Source organism: Lissotriton vulgaris, chromosome 2_1 (genome assembly GCF_964263255.1).
Source record: "Lissotriton vulgaris chromosome 2_1, aLisVul1.2, whole genome shotgun sequence".
Taxonomy (NCBI): Eukaryota; Metazoa; Chordata; class Amphibia; order Caudata; family Salamandridae; genus Lissotriton; species Lissotriton vulgaris.
Genome location: NC_141687.1, coordinates 658,040,874 through 658,063,212, shown reverse-complemented (window position 1 = coordinate 658,063,212; position 22,339 = coordinate 658,040,874). Strand labels below are relative to the sequence as shown.

The following is a 22,339-nucleotide window of genomic DNA, read 5'->3' as shown; positions in this document are numbered from 1 at the left end:
ACTCCTTAGATCTTAAAAGAGTGCTGAAGTTTTATTTGGAAAAGACTAAAGGGATTAGGAAAACGGACCAACTGTTTGTGAACTATGGTGCAATGAGAACTGGCTTTCCAGCGGCAAAGAGGTCCATTTCCAGGTGATTTGTCTCTTGCATTAAGTTGGCCTATCAACTAGCAGGAAAACCTTTGTTGATGTCTCCAAAAGCGCATTCCACTAGAGGGAAGGCGGCTACAGTGGCTTTCTTGCATGACGTTCCCATGTCGGAAATATGCAAGGCCGCGACCTGGAAATCAGTGCATACCTTTACGAGGCATTACTGCCTCGACTCTGATTCCAGGACTGACACTCAAGTAGGGCAAGCCTCCTTGAGGAATCTGTTTGGGTAGTCTATTTTGTCTATTCACGCTTATTGATGAGATTTCTGTCTTATCTTTCCTTTGCCCGCAGGGATGAGGAGAGGCTCGCTATTCTATTCTAATGCTTATGACTATTGATGAGGATCCCCTGGAAGAGAAGGATTAGTTACTTACCTGTAATCCTAGTTCTCTTCCAGGGGTATCCTCATCAAAGTCATAAGCAACCCTCCCGCCTCCCCGGGCAAAGGATACTCTTTAATAAGGAGATATTGTTAACCTATGTGTTATTGGGTTTGGTTTTCAGTCTCCGAAAAGAACAACTGACCTAACTGCCACTCCTGAGGCATGATGGGATTCAGGGGGTCATGAGTGCCTTAAAGGCACAGTGTCAGTTTTTTGTTATTTAGCTACAGGTTAGCTTTTCAGTCTTGTTAGACTGTGTGTTTGCAATGCAGCCTGGGCGCTTCCTATGCTTCCAGTGAGTTCTGAGAATTTATACTGCTTTCTGAGCATTAAAACAATTCCTAAACAAACTTTGGTGTTGTTTTCTCCTGTTTCTAATGCTTATTATTCATGTATGGTGGAAATTCTTCACAGCATATTTCAGCTCTAATGTGATTTGGCTGCTATTGCTTGTTTTTATATATATATTATTTATATATATATGTGTATTTATATGTGGGGCACATATAATATAGTGTTTCCGGGGTCCCGCACATGGGCGGGAATATTCTAATGCTTATGACTTTGATGAGGATACCCCTGGAAGAGAACTAGGATTACAGGTAAGTAACTAATCCTTCATTGCATCTAGATAATAAAATATAAATACTCTTTTGTCATTCAAGAGTGCATAGTTTGCCCCAGAGTAGGCGTGCAACATGAAAAAATAGGTGATTAGGGTGTGTTGAGTGAATGGAAAGTAGAGAAAAGGATCATAAGAATAGTGACATAAAATCTTTACAGTATTTATATACAAAGGATCGGTTGGACTAGTCACCGTCCTAGTTGACCTGGCCACCAAAGTAATGCACACGTTTATAGAAGTATTCAAACAAAAATGGACATATTGTTCCAATAGTATATGCAGATAATTATAGTGAAATAAGCTCCAGGTAAGGAAAAAACAAGGGCGTCGACGTTTCGACTCGTCTTAAGGCCTGTAGGCTAGTTGGACCTTTGCCGTGCGAGTCTTCATCAGGACTAGAAGAAAGGGACAACCAGGGGCTTGTTGAGTGACCCCAGGGGAAGGAGATTAAAATAAGGCTGTTGCAACAGGTTGTGTAAAAATTGGATCTCTCTAATACAATAAGAGTAAGGGGCAGTACTGCTTACCCTTGAGTAGGGACTGTGTGAAATAAGTTCACTTCATATCCCAAGAAATGTATCAACACCTAAAAAATTAAGGTGTAATCAATTATCCAGTGTTGCAATATACCCATACTTCTGAACATACCAAACAATCAGCCGAATGGTAGTTGTTACCTTAAAAGAGCTGAAAAAGTATATCGCTCCGAGGTGAATAATATATGTATTGACTAAAATACACTTAATAAGCCAGTTAACCAATCAATTATTTTTTTAAAAACATCCATTAAGACACTTATTTAAACATGTATTCTTCCATTCCTTTACATATACATATATAAAAAATATTTATTTTTCAGAAAGGTACACATTCACTGGATGGTGTCATCAGTGATGTCATGAGTGATGTCACTGACCATGTCATGAGTGACGTAATATGTGACGTCATCAGCAGTGCATTACACGCGCAAGTTATAGTGAGTCCAACTAACTATAACGTGGGAATTTCAATGGTTTTATGTCAGTAAAATTTCCGGCTAACTATAACTGGTGTGAAACCTATGGTTTTTTCAGTGAATTTCATAGGTTTTTTAAATGCTAATTCCTAACTATAACGGATGTGAAACCTATGGTTTTTTCAGTGAATTTCATAGGTTTTTTAAATGCTAATTCCTAACTATATATAAGGCCCCAAACCTATATTTTTTCTTTGAATTTAAAAATGTTGTTAATAGCAAATGTCTATAGCTATAAAATGTAATATTTTTGAAAAAGAATGAATCCTATATTTTATTTGTATTTAAAAAAAATTTTTTATGTGTATATATATATATATATATATATATATATATATATATTTTTTTTTACCCTGGGGCGCGCCCCGGTGAGCGCCCCGGAAAGCGTAGTCTTTTGAAGCGCCCCAGGGCGCGCTCCGGAGAGCGTACCGTTAGCGCTATTGCCGCGAACGAAAACATCATCGTGACGTATCGCGTAGCCGTGTCCACGTGATACGCACGGCGTAAGCGCACCCGGAAGCACTCGAGCGAATACGATCGCACAACGTAAACATGTGACATAAACATGTGACGTAAACATGTTCTCATTGGTAAGCGCGTCACATGTTTACGTTGTGCGATCGTATTCGCTCGAGTGCTTCCGGGTGCGCTTACGCCGTGCGTATCACGTGGACACGGCTACGCGATACGTCACGTCGGTCATGTGACCTGAAAAAAACACTTTTTATTGGTGCAGAACAGTTTTGGGTTCATAATGATGAAATCCCTGGTCTTGTGACCTGAAAATAACACTTCTCATTGGTTCAGGCCTTTTTTTTTTCCAAATGATGAAAGACCCCACCTTTTTTCCTTATTCTGACTTTGTCCTTTGACTTAGGAAGACCTGTTTGGCAATCTTTCAAGTATATTTTGTACTTTGAAATGGCTTCAATAGCAGCAGCAGCTGAAGCATCTGCACCACCACCACCACCACAACCACCAAGAGGACCACCACAAGATTACATTGGTGGTCAACAAGAGGAGGAGGAGGAGGAGGAGAGGAGAAGATGGCTGCAAGAACACAATACCCCATACCAGCCAAAACCACACATCGTATGGGAGTTTTTTTCGATCCCAGAGGGAAAGAAAAAAGTAAATGCGGCCAAGGTGACTTGCCTAATCTGTGGCGTGGAACTTTCCAGGGGAAACCCTAATAAGAAATACTCTTTCGGAAACAACACCATGATTCGCCACATGCAGCGCAGGCATCCAATAAACTATTCTGCTGCAGAGATGAGGGAACTGGCCAGTAACCTTCCCCAATCTTCAAGCTCCACCTCCCAAAGAAATCAACCCACTCCAACGGGACCAGAGGCAAGGGAGACGATCCCTTGCATTCAGCCACGGTTTGCGGATTTCCGTATAACATGCATACATTGTGGTAAGACCATCTCCTATGGTGAACTGAGCATAAAGCTCATCGTTCTTGCTGGGGACAACCACAAATGCCCCAAAAAACCCTAATTTTTTCTTATTTTTTTTTCTGCTCCAGTTGAGCCATTTTCAATTTCCTGTTTTTTCGTTTATCCCCATAAAAATACCAAAAAATATATAAAATAGTTCATAAAAGCCAAAAAAAGTACAAAATGCTCCAAAAACACAAAAAAATATAAAACAAAAAGAAGAAAAAAATCAGTTCTTTTTAGAACTACCTCCAATTTATAAAAAAAAGGCTACATTTTTTAATAACTCTGTCATTCTTCTTTCCCAATGGCCCGCTCCCCGGTGCGCGTACCGGGCGCTCCCCCCGCGCAAATCAAAAAAAAATATATTATTTTGCACCGCGGGGCCCTTTTATATCCCCCACATCAAACCTAGGGGTCAGGGGGGGTCTACCCTGCCCCCTTATGGTCAATTCCCCCTTTGTTTTTGCCACCTCTTGTGTCTCGATCCTACGGAGACACAAGATGGCGGCCGCTCCGGACTGTTTCTAATGTTTACAGACACCCGAGAGCCAATCAGCTTTCCGTGCGCACCTCGTGTGGCGCGCCCAGAGCAGTCCCCGGTGCGCGTCCCGGGGTGCTGCCATAGATATATATATATATATATATTTTTTGAACCTAAATTACTCAAAATCCACTGGAGCACATATCTTGAGACATAGCAAAGGCACATCGGGCTACCAGTCCCTACAATTTTGCCAAGTTTGGTGGAAATCCATTCAGCCGTTCGGACTAAAAGTGAGGCCGACCACCCTTTGGAAATTAACATGGGAAAAACACGTTTTGGGACCCCCCTTTTATCTCGGCCCCCGCTTGACGAATCCCCCCCCCCCACATTTTCAGGGAAGGAGCGGAGCGGGCCACGAAGTTTGAGAAATTCGCAAAGATTTGTCCACCGGCGCCAAAGTTATTCCCAATAGAATGTTGCGGATTTCCTATGGAAAGTAGATCCTAATTATAACTACCTACTGGCGACCACCAGTAGGTTATTTATATATATATATATATATATATATATATATATATATATATATATATATATATTCTGCTTTCTGCATTTTCCATGGAGAATCGGCTCTCCAACAACAGACACGGACCATAAAGTTAGCACAATTTTTCATTTATTTCGCAATGTCGCCATAACGTTTCTGCTCGTCCGAGCCTTGTTCACATGACATTGTACACATAGACATAGAAACATTTGTAGTTCATTGACATTTGGTATACCCGATTGCATAACCAATAGTAAAAGTACGTTAACACACACGTTAAAATCCATGTTTAAATACAGGTTTAAATGAAGGTAAAAACAGAGGTTCAATTTGCATAAAAATGTTTGTGCAAAATAATGCTGGCATTGTGTTTGTTGGTATTGGCTTGAATTCCCAATACTAGTATACCAACTCTCTTTTTTTAGAGCTGGTATTAATATACTTCCCCAATGTTGAATCTAAATATTCCGGGCCCCTGCTGACTCACTTATAATCATGCCTGTTGTCATGGATTTCGCATGCATGTTAGATAACCCATGTTGAAAAAACGTGTTGCATTATCTGGGTTAAATCGCCTATCCTGTGCTACCTGAATATTGTATCCTTCATACATGTCTATAGAGCTACAACATGTGAATGTGAAAACTATCCTTGGTGATGAGCTTGACCTAATGAATGCATCTGTTAAAAAACTTCATATCTTGTCAACGATAGTTAAATACATAATTAGTTTTTGTTACAGCATGCATTCTGGAAGATGAAGTCAAGAGCGTAAATGTGACTTGCTGCTCTACAGGTGGAGTCCTTTACTTTGCCTCTGGGTGTTACAGGATAATAGCGGGCATTTATTCATCTCCCACAATGCACCCGGTATGCCCTGACTTAGGGAGTACACAGTACAGCAATTGAGACACCTGCCGGCTACTCCTACGGAGATAATGCTCTCAGTGGCTTGAACCATTTGAGATGTCATCAGTGATGTCATGAGTGATGTCACTGACCATGTCATGAGTGATGTAATATGTGACGTCATCAGCAGTGCATTGCGGGCGCGCGAGTTATAGTTAGCTGAACTAACTATAACGGGGGAATTTCAAGGGTTTTGTATGAGTGAAATCAGCTAACTATAACGTGTGTAACCTATGGTTTTTTCAGTGAATTTCTGAGGTTTTTTTAAATGCTAATTCCTAACTAAAACATGGCTGAAACCTATGTTTTTTTCAGTGAATTTCAAAGGTTTTGTAAATGATAATTTTTAAATGTATTAATTGTTATATTTTTATACTAATTTACTACATTGTTTTAAAGTATTTATTTTTAGATATTTTATTTTTTAAATTACATTACATATTTTTAATATAAATATAATTTGTTTTTTTACCAAATATTGAAATTGTTATATAGATATATATATATATATATATATATATATATATATATATATATATATTTTTTTTTTTTTTTTTTTTAATTTATTCTCCTATTTAGACTCCTGAGGTACGCAGCTCCTTTGCCCAGGGGATGAAAGAGGTGGCCCAATGGATGGCAGCAAATTTCCTTCAGTGTAACGTCTCAAAGACTGAGGTAATGCTTTTTGGAGAGGCCAAAAGATTGTGGACTCCCGACTGGTGGCCTCAAGACCTTGGCCCAGTCCCCGTACCCAAAGAGGTGGTAAAAGATCTCGGGGTCAAACTGGATCAGGAGCTCGCTTTTAAACATCATACCAATCAAGTGGTAGGCTCCTGTTTCCATGTGATTGGTCTTCTCCGAAGGGTTTTCCCCCTGTTACCTGACTCCACCAGGAAAACGCTAGTTCAGTCGCTTGTGTTGAGCAGACTGGACTACTGTAACGGGCTGCTGTTAGCCGCCAATGAGGGCATCATTAACAAACTCCAAGTTGTGCAGAACACGGCAGCACGCTTGGTTTTGAATGCCCCAGCACGTACACCCTCGAAACCATTACTGAATCAACTACATTGGCTCACTGTGAAACAGAGAGTCTTGTTTAAAACGTGCTGCATCATCCATAAATGTCTCATTGGTAAAGGTCCTGACTATCTAACAAAAAAATTTGTCCCTTACATCCCTGCTAGAACTCTGAGATCTGGTAATCAAGAGCTGTTATGTGTCCCCAGGTTTTGTAAGACCAGACAAGGTGGAAGGGCTCTGTCTGTAGCTGGACCAAAGTTTTGGAACGATCTTCCTTATGACATTAGAACCTGTAAGGAACACTTTCCTTTTAGGAAAAAATTAAAAACTTTCTTGTTCAACTATTAATCCCACTAAGTCTTCACTTAATATTGTTAGAGCAGGCCTTGGTCTCAGATGCTGCTAAAAAGGCGCGGAGATACTCCTCAGGGAGTCGATTCCCAGCGCGTTATAAGTATGCAAATAAATAAATAAATAAATAAATTTTGTATAGCAGGCAATGATATCCTATGGAAAGAAATTCAAGTTACTGGTAAGTTCAGTTAAATTTACTTTTCAGGAATAGTAGTGAGCTGAAAGATGCAGCACTGAGGTTGGTTTTTGAGGAATTTTTTTAAGTTCCAAAAATCCACACTTAGAAACATTTCCAAGTGAAACCAGTAAATGTTAGCCTATGGAATGAAATTCAAGTTACTGTATGTATGGTTAGAATTACTTTTCAGGATCAGTAGTGGGCTGAAAGATGCAGCACTGAGGTCTCTCCTGATAACAGGTGAGTAAATCAGAATTCGTGGTTCAGCTGATTTTAGAGGAATATTTCTCTCAATAGTGAAGGAAGGGGGCGGAGCCTGAGGTGACATGTGTGCAAACACGCCCTGTGGTACATTTTAGTTTGGGGAATTAATTCCTCTTTAATCCTGAGGTCCCCTGTGAGCCAACTAGCCCACCAGGTACCTCCAGTATGCGTCGGGGAGTTGCGTTGCAGAGAGGTGTTCAAAGGGCAACTCCCCTTTTTACAACACTCTTGGCCCCTAGGGGACATCTGGATTGAAGAAGAATGAATTCCCCAACTTAAAACGCGCCACAGGACATGTTTGCACACATATCACCTCAAGCCCCGCCCCCTACCTTCACCACTGTGCAAACACGCCCCGTAGCGCGTTCTAAATTGGGGGATTAAGTCCCCTTGCATACTGGGGGTCCATGTGGGCAAACTAACCCACCAGGAACCTTCAGTATGCGCCAGGGGGCTCCGGTGCAGAGAGGTGTAAATAGGGGCGTATATATACATGTGTGTGTTATGGGCATTTGTTGTAGATTACATGTTTAAATGACAGAAAATGTCTGCTTTGTAACTTTGCAGAAAGCATTGTCGTATTCTTATTGACTAAATGATAAATCAATGTGAACCTCCTCACAAGGGAGAAATTATCTAATGCAAATATTTCCTTTATGAAAGAGTTAGAAAGGATCTTGATACTGTGACTAGGTTAGTAAGAAATATAGTAGAGGTCCAATAAGGTACTTGAATTAGGACATGTATTGAATTGACGCAGTTATGCTTAAAACCTGGATAAGCATAAGCAGTTAAGCATAAGCAGTTATGCTTAAAACCTGGGGTAATATCTAGTTTAAAACAAAGCAGGAAGGAACCATAGTTTAAATAGTACTGTTTTTGCTTAATGAAGTAGGCAACATTTGAATATAGGCAATTTAAACTGAAAATAGATTTTGTGTGAACCTTAAAAACTTTCCCGTTTTGCAATTAATATAGACTTATAGACCACTGCTGGGGGCTATTTTGGTTTGTAAAAGACAATCAAAGCCACTGTTGAAGATCTATGACAATCAACAATCAGGATACCTGAAGGCCAAAGGACTAGAAAACTATTATAACATTACACCCATTCAGGGAAAATGTTCTAAATGAACAGGAGAGAATCAGAAACACAAGCGGTGGAATGTTGACTCAAAAGGTCTTCACTAGACATTATTAGCCCCCAACCACTCCATTATCCTCCATTATCTGTAGTGTAGTGCTCAACATTCCAGTTTTATAATATAGCCTTATAGCCCGCTGCCAAGTACTATACCATTTGCGAAAAGGCTCTAGACCCGAGTTGTAGGCCCGAGTCGTAGGCAAGGGCCTATACCAATGGAGAGGGCCTTTAACAACCAGTATAGCCCGAACCCACTGAGGTTAGAATATTCTTTTTAAAGTGAGAAACATGAAGACAAACGTGTGAAATGTTGGCGCTCCGGGCTTATACCAGCCATTATAATCCCTTAGCTATTCCATTGTCTGCAGTAGAGCTCTCAACATTTCAATGTTCGAATTTACATTTGATGCTTCATTGTTAATTCACTGGTTTGTGCTCCAGTAAATTCTGAATTAAGGCATAAAATATGCAATAAATTCTCCAGACAGAAGAACCCGATCCGATGGCAAGGTTCTGGATGACAAAGCTACAACTGAAGAAATAACCTTGATTTTCCTCCATTACAGATCTTGTAATCATACTACTTTGCAGGCATGCCACAAACAGTGTATTTATATACTTAAGAGGATATAAAAAAGGTTAAATATCATGGAGAAGCAATATTTATCATGTGCCTTAAGGAATATGGCTTCAGAATCTAGATCATCTTCACGGTTCTGCTTGTCATTTTAATGTATGTACAAGTAATAATTATAACAATATATGTGTACTGATTGTTTCCACAGAGGTGATATTGTAATTGCAAAAAGTCCAAATGATCCAAAAACAAATATCTGTAAAAGAGTAATTGGTCTGGAAGGAGACAAAGTGTGCACCAGTGGTCCTTCAGATCTCTTTAAAAGGGACAGCTATGTAAGTATGTTTTGTGTGAACTTTGTTTCATGTGCGTGTAAAAATATATGTCAGATATGATTCCTTAGTTACGTAGTTGACTTAAAATATGTACTTATTACCATCCTGTTAATGATCATTTGTTTTTTACTTTTGCTCTAAGTAAAACATACAGTTTATTGTCCGACATTGGCGTTTTTTACTGGAAAAATCACAACAGTCATTAATTTAATATTAAATTCATTTCTAAAATGTTTATATTTTTGTAATTGAATATGTGTACTAAAGTGTTGACTTGGCAAATGCAACACAGATTGTTCTCCAAATTGCTGAGTGGGAAAACACACTCAGATAATGATTGCAGGATAGGGCTACTCTTGTAAGAGAAAGCAAAGAAGTTGACCGAGGTCGGGAATGTAATTTGGAGGGCCATATTACATACACACTAACAGGAGGTAGGAAGGCAAAGATACCAGGAGGAAGAAGATTTTTGGGATGGCCTTGTAACAGCTGTACATCCTTTAGTGATTCACACCAGGGCTCATCGAGTTGTATATTTGCCTTCCCGAAATCATGGACGCTTGGGAGGTCTTCCATTCCCTTGCTGTTTGACTAGACGAGAATGAGCAAGTGGTTTTGTGTGGCTGTTTTGAGAAAAATGTTGTTATCATGAGCACTCTGTCTTTCACAAATTGCAGTGCTTGTTTATCACTTTGGTATTTTCCTTTAAATCTCTGGGGCAGCTCCTCCACAATGGCGGAGGAGCGTCGCCCCACTGGCTCAAAGCCATCAGCAAAAAAATAACGCAATATTTCATAATTTTTAAGCAGCTGGCTCAGCCAGCGTGTGCAGGAAGATGTGGTTCTGGGGCATGAGAGGGGGGAGGAGTGCAATGTGCACTCTCTAAGTCAGGATTTGTGTTTGTCCTCCCGTCTCGGGCCAGCCAAACTCACATGCGCACCTAGGTTTCTCTAACCCAGCTGTATTGAACAGCCAGGTTAGAGAACTCCCACCGACTCCTTGACCTGAGCAGAGCGTCTTTTCTGCCCGCTCAGGCCAATCCCCAGGGAATCTGTGACGTAGTCCCAGTATCTGCTGGTGCACGGACGACCCAGCACAGAGGCATGATGCTGGAGGCAACCAGCAGCAGATAAGTTTAACTTTTTATTTTTTTTAAAAATTATTATTAAAGTCTGTCGCCCCCCCCCCCTTTCCTCCACGCCCCCTCGTCCCGCCTCACCACCTTTTGTATGTGGCGGCTGCCATTGTTAAATCTATAGTGTTAACAACAGTGCTTTTAATTCAGGCATTCCATCCATCACTTTTTTGTGGGTTTTTTTTTTGTGTACTTTGTGACACCCGGACATAAGCACTAATATTCCTGTACAACACACAGTTAATACATTTCCATATTAGCCTCTTCGCGGCGGAGCCAGCTGTCTTCCGCACACGCCCACCGTGATGTCAGACGGCCGGGTAAGGCCGACGCACCGAAGAGGTTAAACACAATTAAACTTTCTCCGCAGGCATTTTTGGCACAACTGTCACCACTTGGATGCTCAAAGAAACAGTAAAATGTCTAGATTTGTTCTGGAGATTTAGGCTCTGATTTAACTGCCCTTAAATGTTACACATCTCAAGTTTGTCTTTCAGGAGGACCATGAAAACCAAACTACCTACTTTAATATTTCAGTATTTTGGTAATCTAAATGTATTATAGTTTGTTTACTTTGTGGAATGCACCGTAAAACAGTTAACATTTATGAGTGTTACCTTTGGAATTAAAGCATGTTTTCACCCAGTAACATTACACAACAGTTCAGTTGATATATACATTTTTTTTATCAATGCAAAAAGCAACTCACATACTACAATATCATGGATGTGATGGTAACTACACTCACATTTCATTCTAATCTGTCTAGCCGCATCAAAGTTAACATTCACCCTCATTGGCACCTTCCCCGTGGGACAAGTTTTCATGTTTGCATAAAGCAGCATCTGTTGGATCCTATAAGATCCTTTGCCGACAAGGAAATGTATTTGCAACTATAGGCAAATAATTTGCAACGTATAGAGAACTCTTTATGAATGGCATCCAATGGCACACTAAAAATCAAGATCTGTCCTTTCAAAATTGTTCAAACCAACTCCACACAACGGGATTCCCCAGCTTTAATGGGGCCAGTTATCAGTGTCGAAAGTAGGGTTGTTGGGAGAGCTGCAGCACCCCCAAAAATAACCATGCTCGACCCCAGAAGGTGAAAGAGCATATAAAAGGTCTTTAATTTGTTTTATCTTTTTTTTAACCTTACCACCGAGGTCAAATGCCAGGCGAAATCTTCTGTGAAAATGGTCCTTATTTTTTTAACATGGAGATTGGTGTTCACTTTTCTTTCTCTGACTGCAGAGTGAGTGGATTTTGGAAAGTGAATTATGCAGCATTCTTACTGGTGTGAAATGAAAAGCTGTAGGATGTCAATTTCTTTCATATACACAACGCAATTCAAATACCTGTAAATGAACTGTACTAATAAGTCAAAGTATCAGCAGTTAAGAAAGTACAAATGAAGCACATTCTTTTGTAATTCTGCAGTATGGTGGAAACAAAAAATGTAATAGGATCAAAACAAAGCAAGACACTTTACTTGGTGATGTGTAAATGATAAATATTTGCGGAAACTTAATGTCTGTGCAAACTTAGTGGTCTTCCATTGCCACACTTGTTCTTGGTGTGATGCTTGGATTTTTCACTATCTTGGAGTTCAATGGTGTAATATTGATGCCAGCACCCCCAACCTGAAAATTGTTCCATCTCTACTGGGGCCAGTGGGTAAAGGTTGACTAATGGCAGCCTTTGCTGCTCTGAAAGGAACACCTTCAGGGCAAGTAGATTCAGAACCGTACAATAATTACATTTTTCGAAGTTAATGTACATTTATAATGTTGCTCAGTGAATCTCTCAGGTTGGTATATGGCACGCTTATGAGCCAGCTTTTTTTTACTGTGGCTGCCTGTAAGAAGACTGACAAAATTCTAAAGTTACTATGCCTTCACTGCAATGTTAGACTTTACATGTACTTATTGAAAATGTTTATTTATAATTTTGTCAAAGATTAGTGAAACTGCTGGAAATTCATCTCAGGCAAATATCTTCTAAGGAGTGGTTCTCAATGTACATCCCAATGGTGGGCTGGCAGACCTTCCCTTGCAGCCTGCAGACCTTCCCATGGGAATCTATAAACCGCAGCATAGGAATAAAGCTGCTCAAACCCAATTTTTTTTCCTGTTGCTAAGCAACATCGTTAGGTGATTTTATGCTTTTTTTACAGTGGTCAGTTCAGCCTGTTTTAGTAGCAGTGCACTCCTGCTCATAGAACAAGTTGAAATGACTGTACAAACAAAGCCCAGAATCGGAGAACAAAGAAAACTGTAGTGTTGTGAGACTGTGTGTGCTAGGACTCTTATGGTACTGGGCGAACTCAGTTAAGAAAATGCGTATCTTGTTGGGAGGTGTTAAGGTGTGGTTATAATGATCACAACGTAATTGGAGAAGAGAGTGAGATTGTATGGTGAGGAATAAAGACTCGCATCCAGATCTTCCTGTGTGGTTCCTGATTTGCAGGCTCACAGACTGGGGAGAACGCAACAACTGGTGATGAGCGCAGGATCTGTACACTGAAGAAACTAGACCTCTCTCCCTGGAAGTTTGCAAAGCTGCAGTCAATCAATCAATCAGTACATTTATAGAGCGCGCTACTCACCTGTGAGGGTTTCAAGGTGCTGAAGGGAGGGGGGTCCTGCTACTGCTCGAATAGCCAGGTCTTGAGGGGTTTCCTGAAGGTGAGGTGGTCCTGGGTCATTCGTAGGTGTGCGGGGAGGGAGTTCCATATCTTGGCGGGCAGGTAGGAGAACGATCTTCCTCCGGTGGTGGTTCTGCGAATCCGTGGGACGGTGGCGAGGCTGGCGGAGGGGAGCTGGCGGGTCTGAGTGTAGAAGGGGAGGCGGTTGTTGAGGTATTCGGGGCCCATGTCGTGGATCGCTTTGTGTGTATGGGTGAGGAGCCTGAACGTGATCCTTTTGTTGACGGGGAGCCAGTGCAGGTTTCTTAGGTGGGCAGATATGTGGCTGTGGCGAGGGATGTCGAGGATGAGTCGTGCGGAGGCGTTCTGTATGCGCTGAAGTCGTTTCTGAAGTTTGGCTGTGGTTCCTGCATATAGGGCGTTCCTTTAGTCCAGTCGGCTGGTGACAAGGGCCTGGGTGACCGTCTTTCTGGTTTCGGTGGGGATCCACCGGAAGATTTTTCGGAGCATGCGCAGGGTGTTGAAGCATGAGGATGGGATAACGTTGACTTGTTTGGTCATCGAGAGTGAGGAGTCCAGGATGAATCCTAAGTTGCGTGCGTGGTACGTGGGTGTCGGTGCAGTGCCCAACGCTGTGGGCCACCAGGAGTCGTCCCAGGCAGATGGGGATTGTCTGAGGATGAGGACCTCTGTCTTGCCTGAGTTCAGTTTCAGACAACTGAGCTTCATCCATTCCGCTACGTCTTTCATTCCTTCCTGGAGGTTGGTTTTGGCCGTGGCTGGGTACTTGGTGAGGAAGAGTATCAGCTGGGTGTCGTCGGCGTAGGAGATGATGTTGAGGTTGTGTTTGCGTGCGATGGCGGCTAGGGAGCTCATGTAGATATTGAAGAGGGTTGGGCTGAGCGAGGAGCCTTGGGATACGCCGCAGGTGATCTCGGTAGCCGCGGAGCAGAAGGGAAGGAGGGGGACTCTCTGGGTTCTGTTGGAGAGGAACGAGGTGACCAATCCAGGGCCTTTCCTTGGATCCCAGTGTCGTGGAGGCGGGTTTTTAGGGTGCGGTGGCAGACGGTATCAAAGGCGGCTGAGAGGTCTAGGAGGATGAGAGCGGTTGTTTCCCCGTTGTCAAGCAGGGTCCTGATGTCGTCGGTGGCTGCGATGAGGGCAGTCTCGGTGCTGTGGTTGGCTCGAAATCCGGACTGGGATGAGTCGAGGGAGTTGTTTGCCTCTAGGAATGCAATCAGCTGTTTATTGACAGTCTTCTCGATGACTTTTGCTGGAAAGAGAAGTAGAGAGATGGGGCGGAAGTTCTTAAGGTCTTTAGGGTCCGCTGAGGGTTTCTTCAGAAGGGTGTTGATCTCTGCGTGCTTCCAGCTCTCTGGGAAGGTGGCGGACGTAAAGGAGTTGTTTATGACGTTCCGGAGATGGGGTGCTATGATGGTGTTTGCTTTGTTGAAGATGTGGTGAGGGCATGGGTCAGAGGGAGAGCCAAAGTGGATGGTGTTCATGACGTTGGTTGTGTCTTCAGTGCTGATGGGGTCCAGGTGCTGAGGGTGGTGGTGGGGGGCGTTGGTTTGGTGAGTGGAGGCGGAGTCTGGGCGCCGAAACTGTCGTGTATATCGGCGATTTTGCTGTAGAAGAACATGGCGAGGAAGTTGCAGAGGTCTTGCGACGGTGTGATGTCATTGTTGCTGGCGCTGGGGTTGAAGAGCTCTTTTACAATGCTGAAGAGTTCCTTGCTGTTGTGTGTGTTGTTGTCCAGCCGCTCTTTGAACGATGTCCTTTTGGCGGTGCGGATCAGCTGGTGGTGTTTGCGAGTGGCGTTCTTGAGAGCTGTCATGTTTTCTGTTGTTCGTTCGTGGCGCCAGTGGGAGTTCAGCAGGATTTCTTTGATTCTTTGAGGGTGTCTGTGAACCATGTGGTTTTCCTGTTGCCGGTCTTGCCTGGGGGTTCTCCAGTGGAGCAATGGTGTCTGCGCAGTTGGTGATTGTGAAGGGTTGGTCCCTACATCGGGGGCACAACGGAGCGCTATGGACTCTTACCCCTCCGGAACTACTCCTCTCTCTGTCTTCCCACAGGGTCCACCGATAACTCTGAATCGGGACAGATTGGAAACGTCCCTCCATGACCCCGGAAGTTGGGTCACTAGCGAAGGACCGGAAGTGAACCCGCCTAACCTCGGAAGTCCTTCAACCGGATACAGGCAAGAGAGTAGAAAAGCCGACGACCCAAACGACTCGGGGTTCCCAACAGCGAGCTCGTGGCAGGAGTTAGCAGACCCCGGAGAACCAGCAGCGGAAGGACCGAAGGACCGGAACGAAGAAGCAGACGAGGAAGACGTTTGGTGTGAGGACTGGTGGCGTCCTCAGGAGGTGGCTGGAGAGCGGCCGTAACTCACAGGAGAGTTACGGCGGGGCATGTGAGTAACTCGTTACCATTTTCCCCTATTTCCACTGGTAGATGTGTACATAGTGTAAATAGCGCCCTGAAGCACTTTCACTGTATAAACGTGCACCGACCCTGTATAGTACTTCGCACTATTTCCCGTCTCGTTCACGCCTACGCTCACCCCTACCCTTTCACCTCTTCCCGCAACCCCGTCACGTCCTATCCCATCCCTTCCATTCACGACCCAGGTGCTGGTGATAGAACTGAGAGAAGTTTTGTTACCTCTGAACTAACCGCCCTGTTTTCGTTCTCTTTTTCCTCCGAGGGACTCACCACTTCTACACGACGACGCAAAGACGACCACAGCCCAGCCGCAACCACCCCCACGGAACCCTCCCGGATCCCGGATACCTCATCTCTACGACCCTGGACCCTTTCATTCCACGACCTATGTTTCATTTATGTGAACAATAAAGTTTTCGCTAATCATAGCGCACTTCATACGGCCTCCACGCCTGTTATTCCGGCCCGCCCTAAATCCCGTTCCACAGGTGGTGTCAGAAGTGGGATCGTCCGGAAGCATGGAGGCCGCGGTCAAACAACTGGCGGAGGGCCAGGAACACCTAGGAAAACTGATGGAACAATTCTTGAAAACCGCAGAAGACGACCGAGGACAATTGTATGATGTTCTAAAAGGCCAGGGCACTGCTCAGGATAAGACTCTTGAAAAACTTGCAACAGTCATGGGCCAACAAAAACCGCTAGCCTCTCTTCCCTCTGTTGTACTACAGAAATACGTAGCTGGAGAAGACCCAGACTTCTTCTTCACAAACTTTGAACGCTTGGCTCAGGCCGCCGCATGGCCCGCTGACCGGTGGGGTCATTACCTTGGTCCCCTGCTCACTGGGGAGTTACAAGCAGCGTATCAACAGGCAAACATCCAGGGTACGACCCCATACGACGATATTAAGACTTGTATACTAGAACGGCTTGGAATTGACGATGAGACGTATAGACTTCGTCTTTGTCAAGCTAAGGAGGGTCCACAAGAGAATCCCCGGGCGTTGTCCTTCCGGATAAAAGATTTGGCTAACCGTTGGCTAAAGCCAGCCACGTCCAGTAAAGACGAGATAATGGCCAAAATTTATTTGGAACAATTCCTTACCTCCCTACACCCTGCTACACAAAAGTGGGTTCGGCAACACGCCCGACTTACTCTTGACACCGCAGTCGAAATTGCTAGTGCGTACAACCGAGCACAAGAATCTCAACGAGCAAAAGAAGAACATCCTGCCAGGCCGAGTCATGGCAACCAGGTACGGCCACCAAGACCTTCACCTGTAACTCGTAAACCGGAGACGATACCTCCAATGCCCTATCCAGTGATGCCGAGAGCGCCACCTCCCGGTCCACAGTGTTATCATTGTGGAGGGTACGGTCATATCGCTCGTATATGCCCCCAAAAAGAAGAGCCGATGCAAATAGGTGTGGCTAAAAACTATGTGTGTTTCAGTGCTGAGTCCGCTCCCCCGCCCTTTCATTGTCCTGTACAAATCAATGGACACAAAATGATGGCACTTGCTGATACAGGATGCAGACATAGCGTATTAAGACCTCAAGATCTCCCTCACTCCCCGGAACCGGTGACAGGAACTGTAGCTATCAAGTGTGTCCACGGAGACACGAAATGTTATCCAACCGCCAAAGTATATGTACAACACCCCAGTAATAGTGGTAGCTCTTTGACTGTTGGTCTGGTTCCAAATCTTCCTGAAGAAGCGATATTAGGCAGTGATTATAGTGGTCTGCCTCACCTGTTACAGGATACCACGGACTCCCTAAAGAAGTGGTGGGCTGAAGCACCTTTTTCCGGAGTCTCCCCTGCTATCGAACAGTCAGGAAAACCTTTGAAGTCCAAAACCCAAAAGAAAAAAGAGAGAAGGGAATATTCCTTGGCTTGTCCTGCACAACCGGAAACCCACCCCTGGGAGACCGACAGAGAATTCCGGGCCGCTCAACAGGAAGATCCGGTTCTCCAAGATGCATGGGGTCGGGCTCTTCCCAACGAGGATCCATTACAAGTAGGTCCTTATTTTTTCATAAAGAATGGACTGCTGTATAGAAAAGGGGGTCCTCAGAAAAATGCCCAGTTAATCATTCCAGGACTATTTAGAGAGAAGGTACTCTTTTTGGCCCATAGTCATTTACTGGGAGGGCACTTCAGTGACGAGAAAACGGGGGAAGCTATTCTAGAGAAGTTTTATTGGCCTGGAGTGTATGCCGAAATTAAAAGATACTGTAGGGAATGCCCGGTATGCCAAAAGACTAGCCGGTATCGACCCCCAAGAGTTCCCCTCCAACCCTTACCATTGATTGATGTTCCTTTCTCTAGAGTGGGAATGGATCTTATAGGACCCCTGTTGCCGTCCAAAAGTGGGTGCAGATACGCTCTAGTGCTAGTGGACTACGCCACTCGCTTTCCCGAAGCAGTTCCCCTCAGACAACCCACAACACAGAATATAGCCAAAGCCCTTATTGCCATTTTTTCTAGAGTAGGTTTTCCCCGAGAGATTTTAACCGACCAGGGCACCCCCTTTGTTTCCTCGCTAATGCGCCAGGTCTGTTCTACCTTGGGAATCAAGCAGATAAGAACTTCGGCTTACCATCCACAAACCGACGGTTTAGTCGAGCGTTATAATGCCACCTTAAAAACCACTCTAAAAAAACTGTTGGGCTTAGAGAGTAAACGATGGGAGGAAATGCTGCCCCTTGCTCTTTTCGCTATTCGCTGTAAAGTACAAAGTAGTACAGGCTACTCCCCATATGAACTCTTGTATGGCAGGGCGCCCCGAACGTTATTGGACATGGCTCGTGAAGCTTGGGAAGCCGAGCCGGATCGGACCCGCCCTCTTCCAGAGTACATTGAAAATTTAAAGACTCATTTGGGTGAGATCCGTGAAATTGTCAAACAGAATCTTGTAGCTGCACAGTCCACTCAGAAAACCCAGTACGATAAGGGAACCAAACCCAGAACGTTTGTCCCAGGAGACCAGGTACTCCTACTAATTCCCTCTTCAGACCATAAGCTATTAGGTCAGTGGCAGGGTCCGTTTACGATACTGAGACAAGTGACCCCAGTCACTTACGAGGTGGAAACAGATGCCACTAGGGGAATCAATCAAATCTATCACATCAACCTCCTCAAGAAATGGGAGGGACCGCGCCCTGTTTTATCGGGTCACGAACCCTTCCTGTTTGAAGGTTGTTTCGATACTGGTTTGGTGGAACGCCAAAAACGGGAACTTTGTCATTCACTCGTACCCCTACAATCAGTCTTTTCAACCCTGCCGGGGCATACCACTGTGGTGGAACACGCCATCCACACTGAGCCAGGGAAAACGGTCCGGCAACGACCGTACCGTATCCCAGAAGCCCGTAGGGCTGTAATCAAAGAAGAAACGAATCAAATGCTTAAAATGAATATCATTGAACCATCGAGTAGTAGCTGGAATTCGCCCATTGTTTTGGTCCCTAAACCCGATGGTTCTACACGATTTTGCATTGATTTCCGGGAGGTGAATAAGATCTCCGCCTTTGATTCCTATCCTCTTCCCCGTGTGGACGAGATGATTGAGCGTATAGGCAAAGCAAGGTACATTAGCACTCTTGACCTCTGCAAAGGCTATTGGCAGATCCCACTGAAAGCTGAGGACAAGCACAAGACCGCCTTCTCCACCCCTGAAGGCTTGTTTCAGTTCAAAGTAATGCCCTTCGGCTTACACGGCGCCCCGGCGACCTTTCAAAGGGCCATGAATCAAGTCCTACGTCCTCATGTTTCGTATGCGGGCGCCTATCTTGATGACATCGTCATTTATAGTGACACTTGGGAGCAACACCTTTCTCACTTATATTCAGTGGTCTCCTCTTTGGGCAAGTACGGGTTTACCATTAACCCAGCCAAAACCACATTAGCAGCACAGAGTGTTAAATATCTTGGCTATTTGTTGGGTGAAGGACATATTAGGCCCCAAGAGAGCAAAGTCAAAACAATACAGACTATACCATTTCCAAAAACACGAAAAGATCTCCGTGCCTTCTTGGGTATGTTGGGCTATTACAGGAGGTTTATCCCCAACTTTTCCCAAGTAGCAGCTCCCCTCACAGATCTCCTCAAAAAGACTACAAAAACAGAAGAAATCCTCCAACAACCGTCTCCTGTACTTCAGCAAGCCTTCAATCTTCTAAAGAATGCTTTGACTTCTGAGCCTGTATTGATGAGCCCCGACTATAGTCAGCCTTTTATTTTGCAAACTGATGCATCGGACCAAGGTTTAGGGGCTGTTCTGTCCCAAAAGGATTCGGAAGGTGCAGAGAAACCCATTCTGTATCTTAGCAGAAAGCTATTTCCCAGGGAAATCAACTACTCCGTTGTCGAAAAGGAAGCACTCGCTATCAAGTGGGCCGTGGAAAGCCTTCGCTACTACCTTGATGGTAGAGAATTCATTTTGTATACTGATCACGCTCCCCTTGAATGGATGGCTCGCAATAGAGGACACAATGACCGAGTGCTTCGTTGGTTTCTTTCCCTCCAGCCTTTTCGTTTCCGAACACTGCACCGGAAAGGCCTGGAACAGGGCAACGCAGACTATTTGTCCCGATATCCGCCACCTACCAGCCCTACAAGAAACACTCCTAGGGGAAGGGAATGTGAAGGGTTGGTCCCTACATCGGGGGCACAACGGAGCGCTATGGACTCTTACCCCTCCGGAACTACTCCTCTCTCTGTCTTCCCACAGGGTCCACCGATAACTCTGAATCGGGACAGATTGGAAACGTCCCTCCATGACCCCGGAAGTTGGGTCACTAGCGAAGGACCGGAAGTGAACCCGCCTAACCTCGGAAGTCCTTCAACCGGATACAGGCAAGAGAGTAGAAAAGCCGACGACCCAAACGACTCGGGGTTCCCAACAGCGAGCTCGTGGCAGGAGTTAGCAGACCCCGGAGAACCAGCAGCGGAAGGACCGAAGGACCGGAACAAAGAAGCAGACGAGGAAGACGTTTGGTGTGAGGACTGGTGGCGTCCTCAGGAGGTGGCTGGAGAGCGGCCGTAACTCACAGGAGAGTTACGGCGGGGCATGTGAGTAACTCGTTACCATTTTCCCCTATTTCCACTGGTAGATGTGTACATAGTGTAAATAGCGCCCTGAAGCACTTTCACTGTATAAACGTGCACCGACCCTGTATAGTACTTCGCACTATTTCCCGTCTCGTTCACGCCTACGCTCACCCCTACCCTTTCACCTCTTCCCGCAACCCCAACCCCGTCACGTCCTATCCCATCCCTTCCATTCACGACCCAGGTGCTGGTGATAGAACTGAGAGAAGTTTTGTTACCTCTGAACTAACCGCCCTGTTTTCGTTCTCTTTTTCCTCCGAGGGACTCACCACTTCTACACGACGACGCAAAGACGACCACAGCCCAGCCGCAACCACCCCCACGGAACCCTCCCGGATCCCGGATACCTCATCTCTACGACCCTGGACCCTTTCATTCCACGACCTATGTTTCATTTATGTGAACAATAAAGTTTTCGCTAATCATAGCGCACTTCATACGGCCTCCACGCCTGTTATTCCGGCCCGCCCTAAATCCCGTTCCACAGGGATCCACTGTGCGAGGTTGCGGGCTGTGTCGTTGGTGTCAGAGGTGTCGGTTGGTGGGTTCTGGCTGAGTGATGTGGTTAGCTGGTCTGTGGTGAATTTGCTCCAGCTTCTGCGGGGATCTGTTGCAATCGGTGGTGGGATGTAGTCTTCTTAAAGGTGAAATGGATGCAGCTGTGGTCGGTCCAGTGTAGGTCGGTGAAGTGGCTGAAGGAAACGTGGTTGCTGGCGGAGAAGATGGGGTCGAGGGTGTGGCCGGCGTGGTGGGTGTGTTCATCAGTTGCTTGAGTCTGAGGTTGGCGAGCAGGGTGGTGGTGTTGCTGGCGTTATTATTCTCCAGGTGGAAATATCAGGTCCCCTAGGAGGATGTATTCTGATTGGCGTGGGCATGCGGGCTGATGAAGTCGGCGATGGTTTCGCTGATATGTGGGCCCAGACCCGGGGCTCTGTAGATTAAGATTCCTCGGAGGGTGGTCTTGGGGTCAGTGTGGATCTGGAAGTGTAGGTGTTTGACGGTGGTGAGGGTGTCTTCGGTGTTGGTCGTGACGCTGATGGTGTTCCTGTAGATGATGGCGATTCCTCCTCTGGTTTGGATGGCGTGGTCCTTACGGGTGATCTTGTAGCCGTCCGGGATGGCTACGGCGATGTCGGGGGCTGAGGAGGCGTTCATTCAGGTTTCCCTGAGGAAGGCGACGTCCGGTGCTGTTGTATCGAGGAGGTCCCAGAGTTCCACGGCGTGCTTGTGGGCGGAGCGGGTGTTGAGTAGGATGCACTTGAGGTGGTGGTTGTTGTTGCTAGGTCCGGGGAGCGGGGTGCAGGTTCGGAGGCAGGTGAATTTGCAGGCTTGACAGGTGAAGGGTCCGTGGGTGCGCTACAGGGCAGCTTGGTAGCAGGTGGGTGGGCGTCCGGTGTTGAGTGTGTTGAGGGCGGCGGTGTCATATCTCGATCGGGTTTTCTAGCTTTGGCGGGGGTCAGGGGTTCTGGCGCTGGGTGCGGTCAGGCGTGGATGGGCGCAGACGGGCTTGCCTTTGGCGCGCCGGCGGCGCTGCCTCCATATGAGGGGCTATGGGAGGGAGGAGCA

The 22,339-nt window shown here is 45.3% G+C and overlaps 1 protein-coding gene across 5 annotated transcripts in view; it reads left to right on the top strand.

Annotated features, from left to right (window-relative positions):
- Positions 1–22,339, top strand: part of IMMP1L (inner mitochondrial membrane peptidase subunit 1) — a 231,369-nt gene that overhangs the window by 114,825 nt on the left and 94,205 nt on the right. For all 5 annotated transcript variants that reach the window (XM_086955824.1, XM_086955826.1, XM_086955825.1 and 2 more), the window contains one exon: positions 9,304–9,430. In XM_086955824.1, the coding sequence (XP_086811950.1) occupies positions 9,304–9,430 (127 nt within the window). The remainder of the gene's footprint in view (positions 1–9,303; positions 9,431–22,339) is intronic.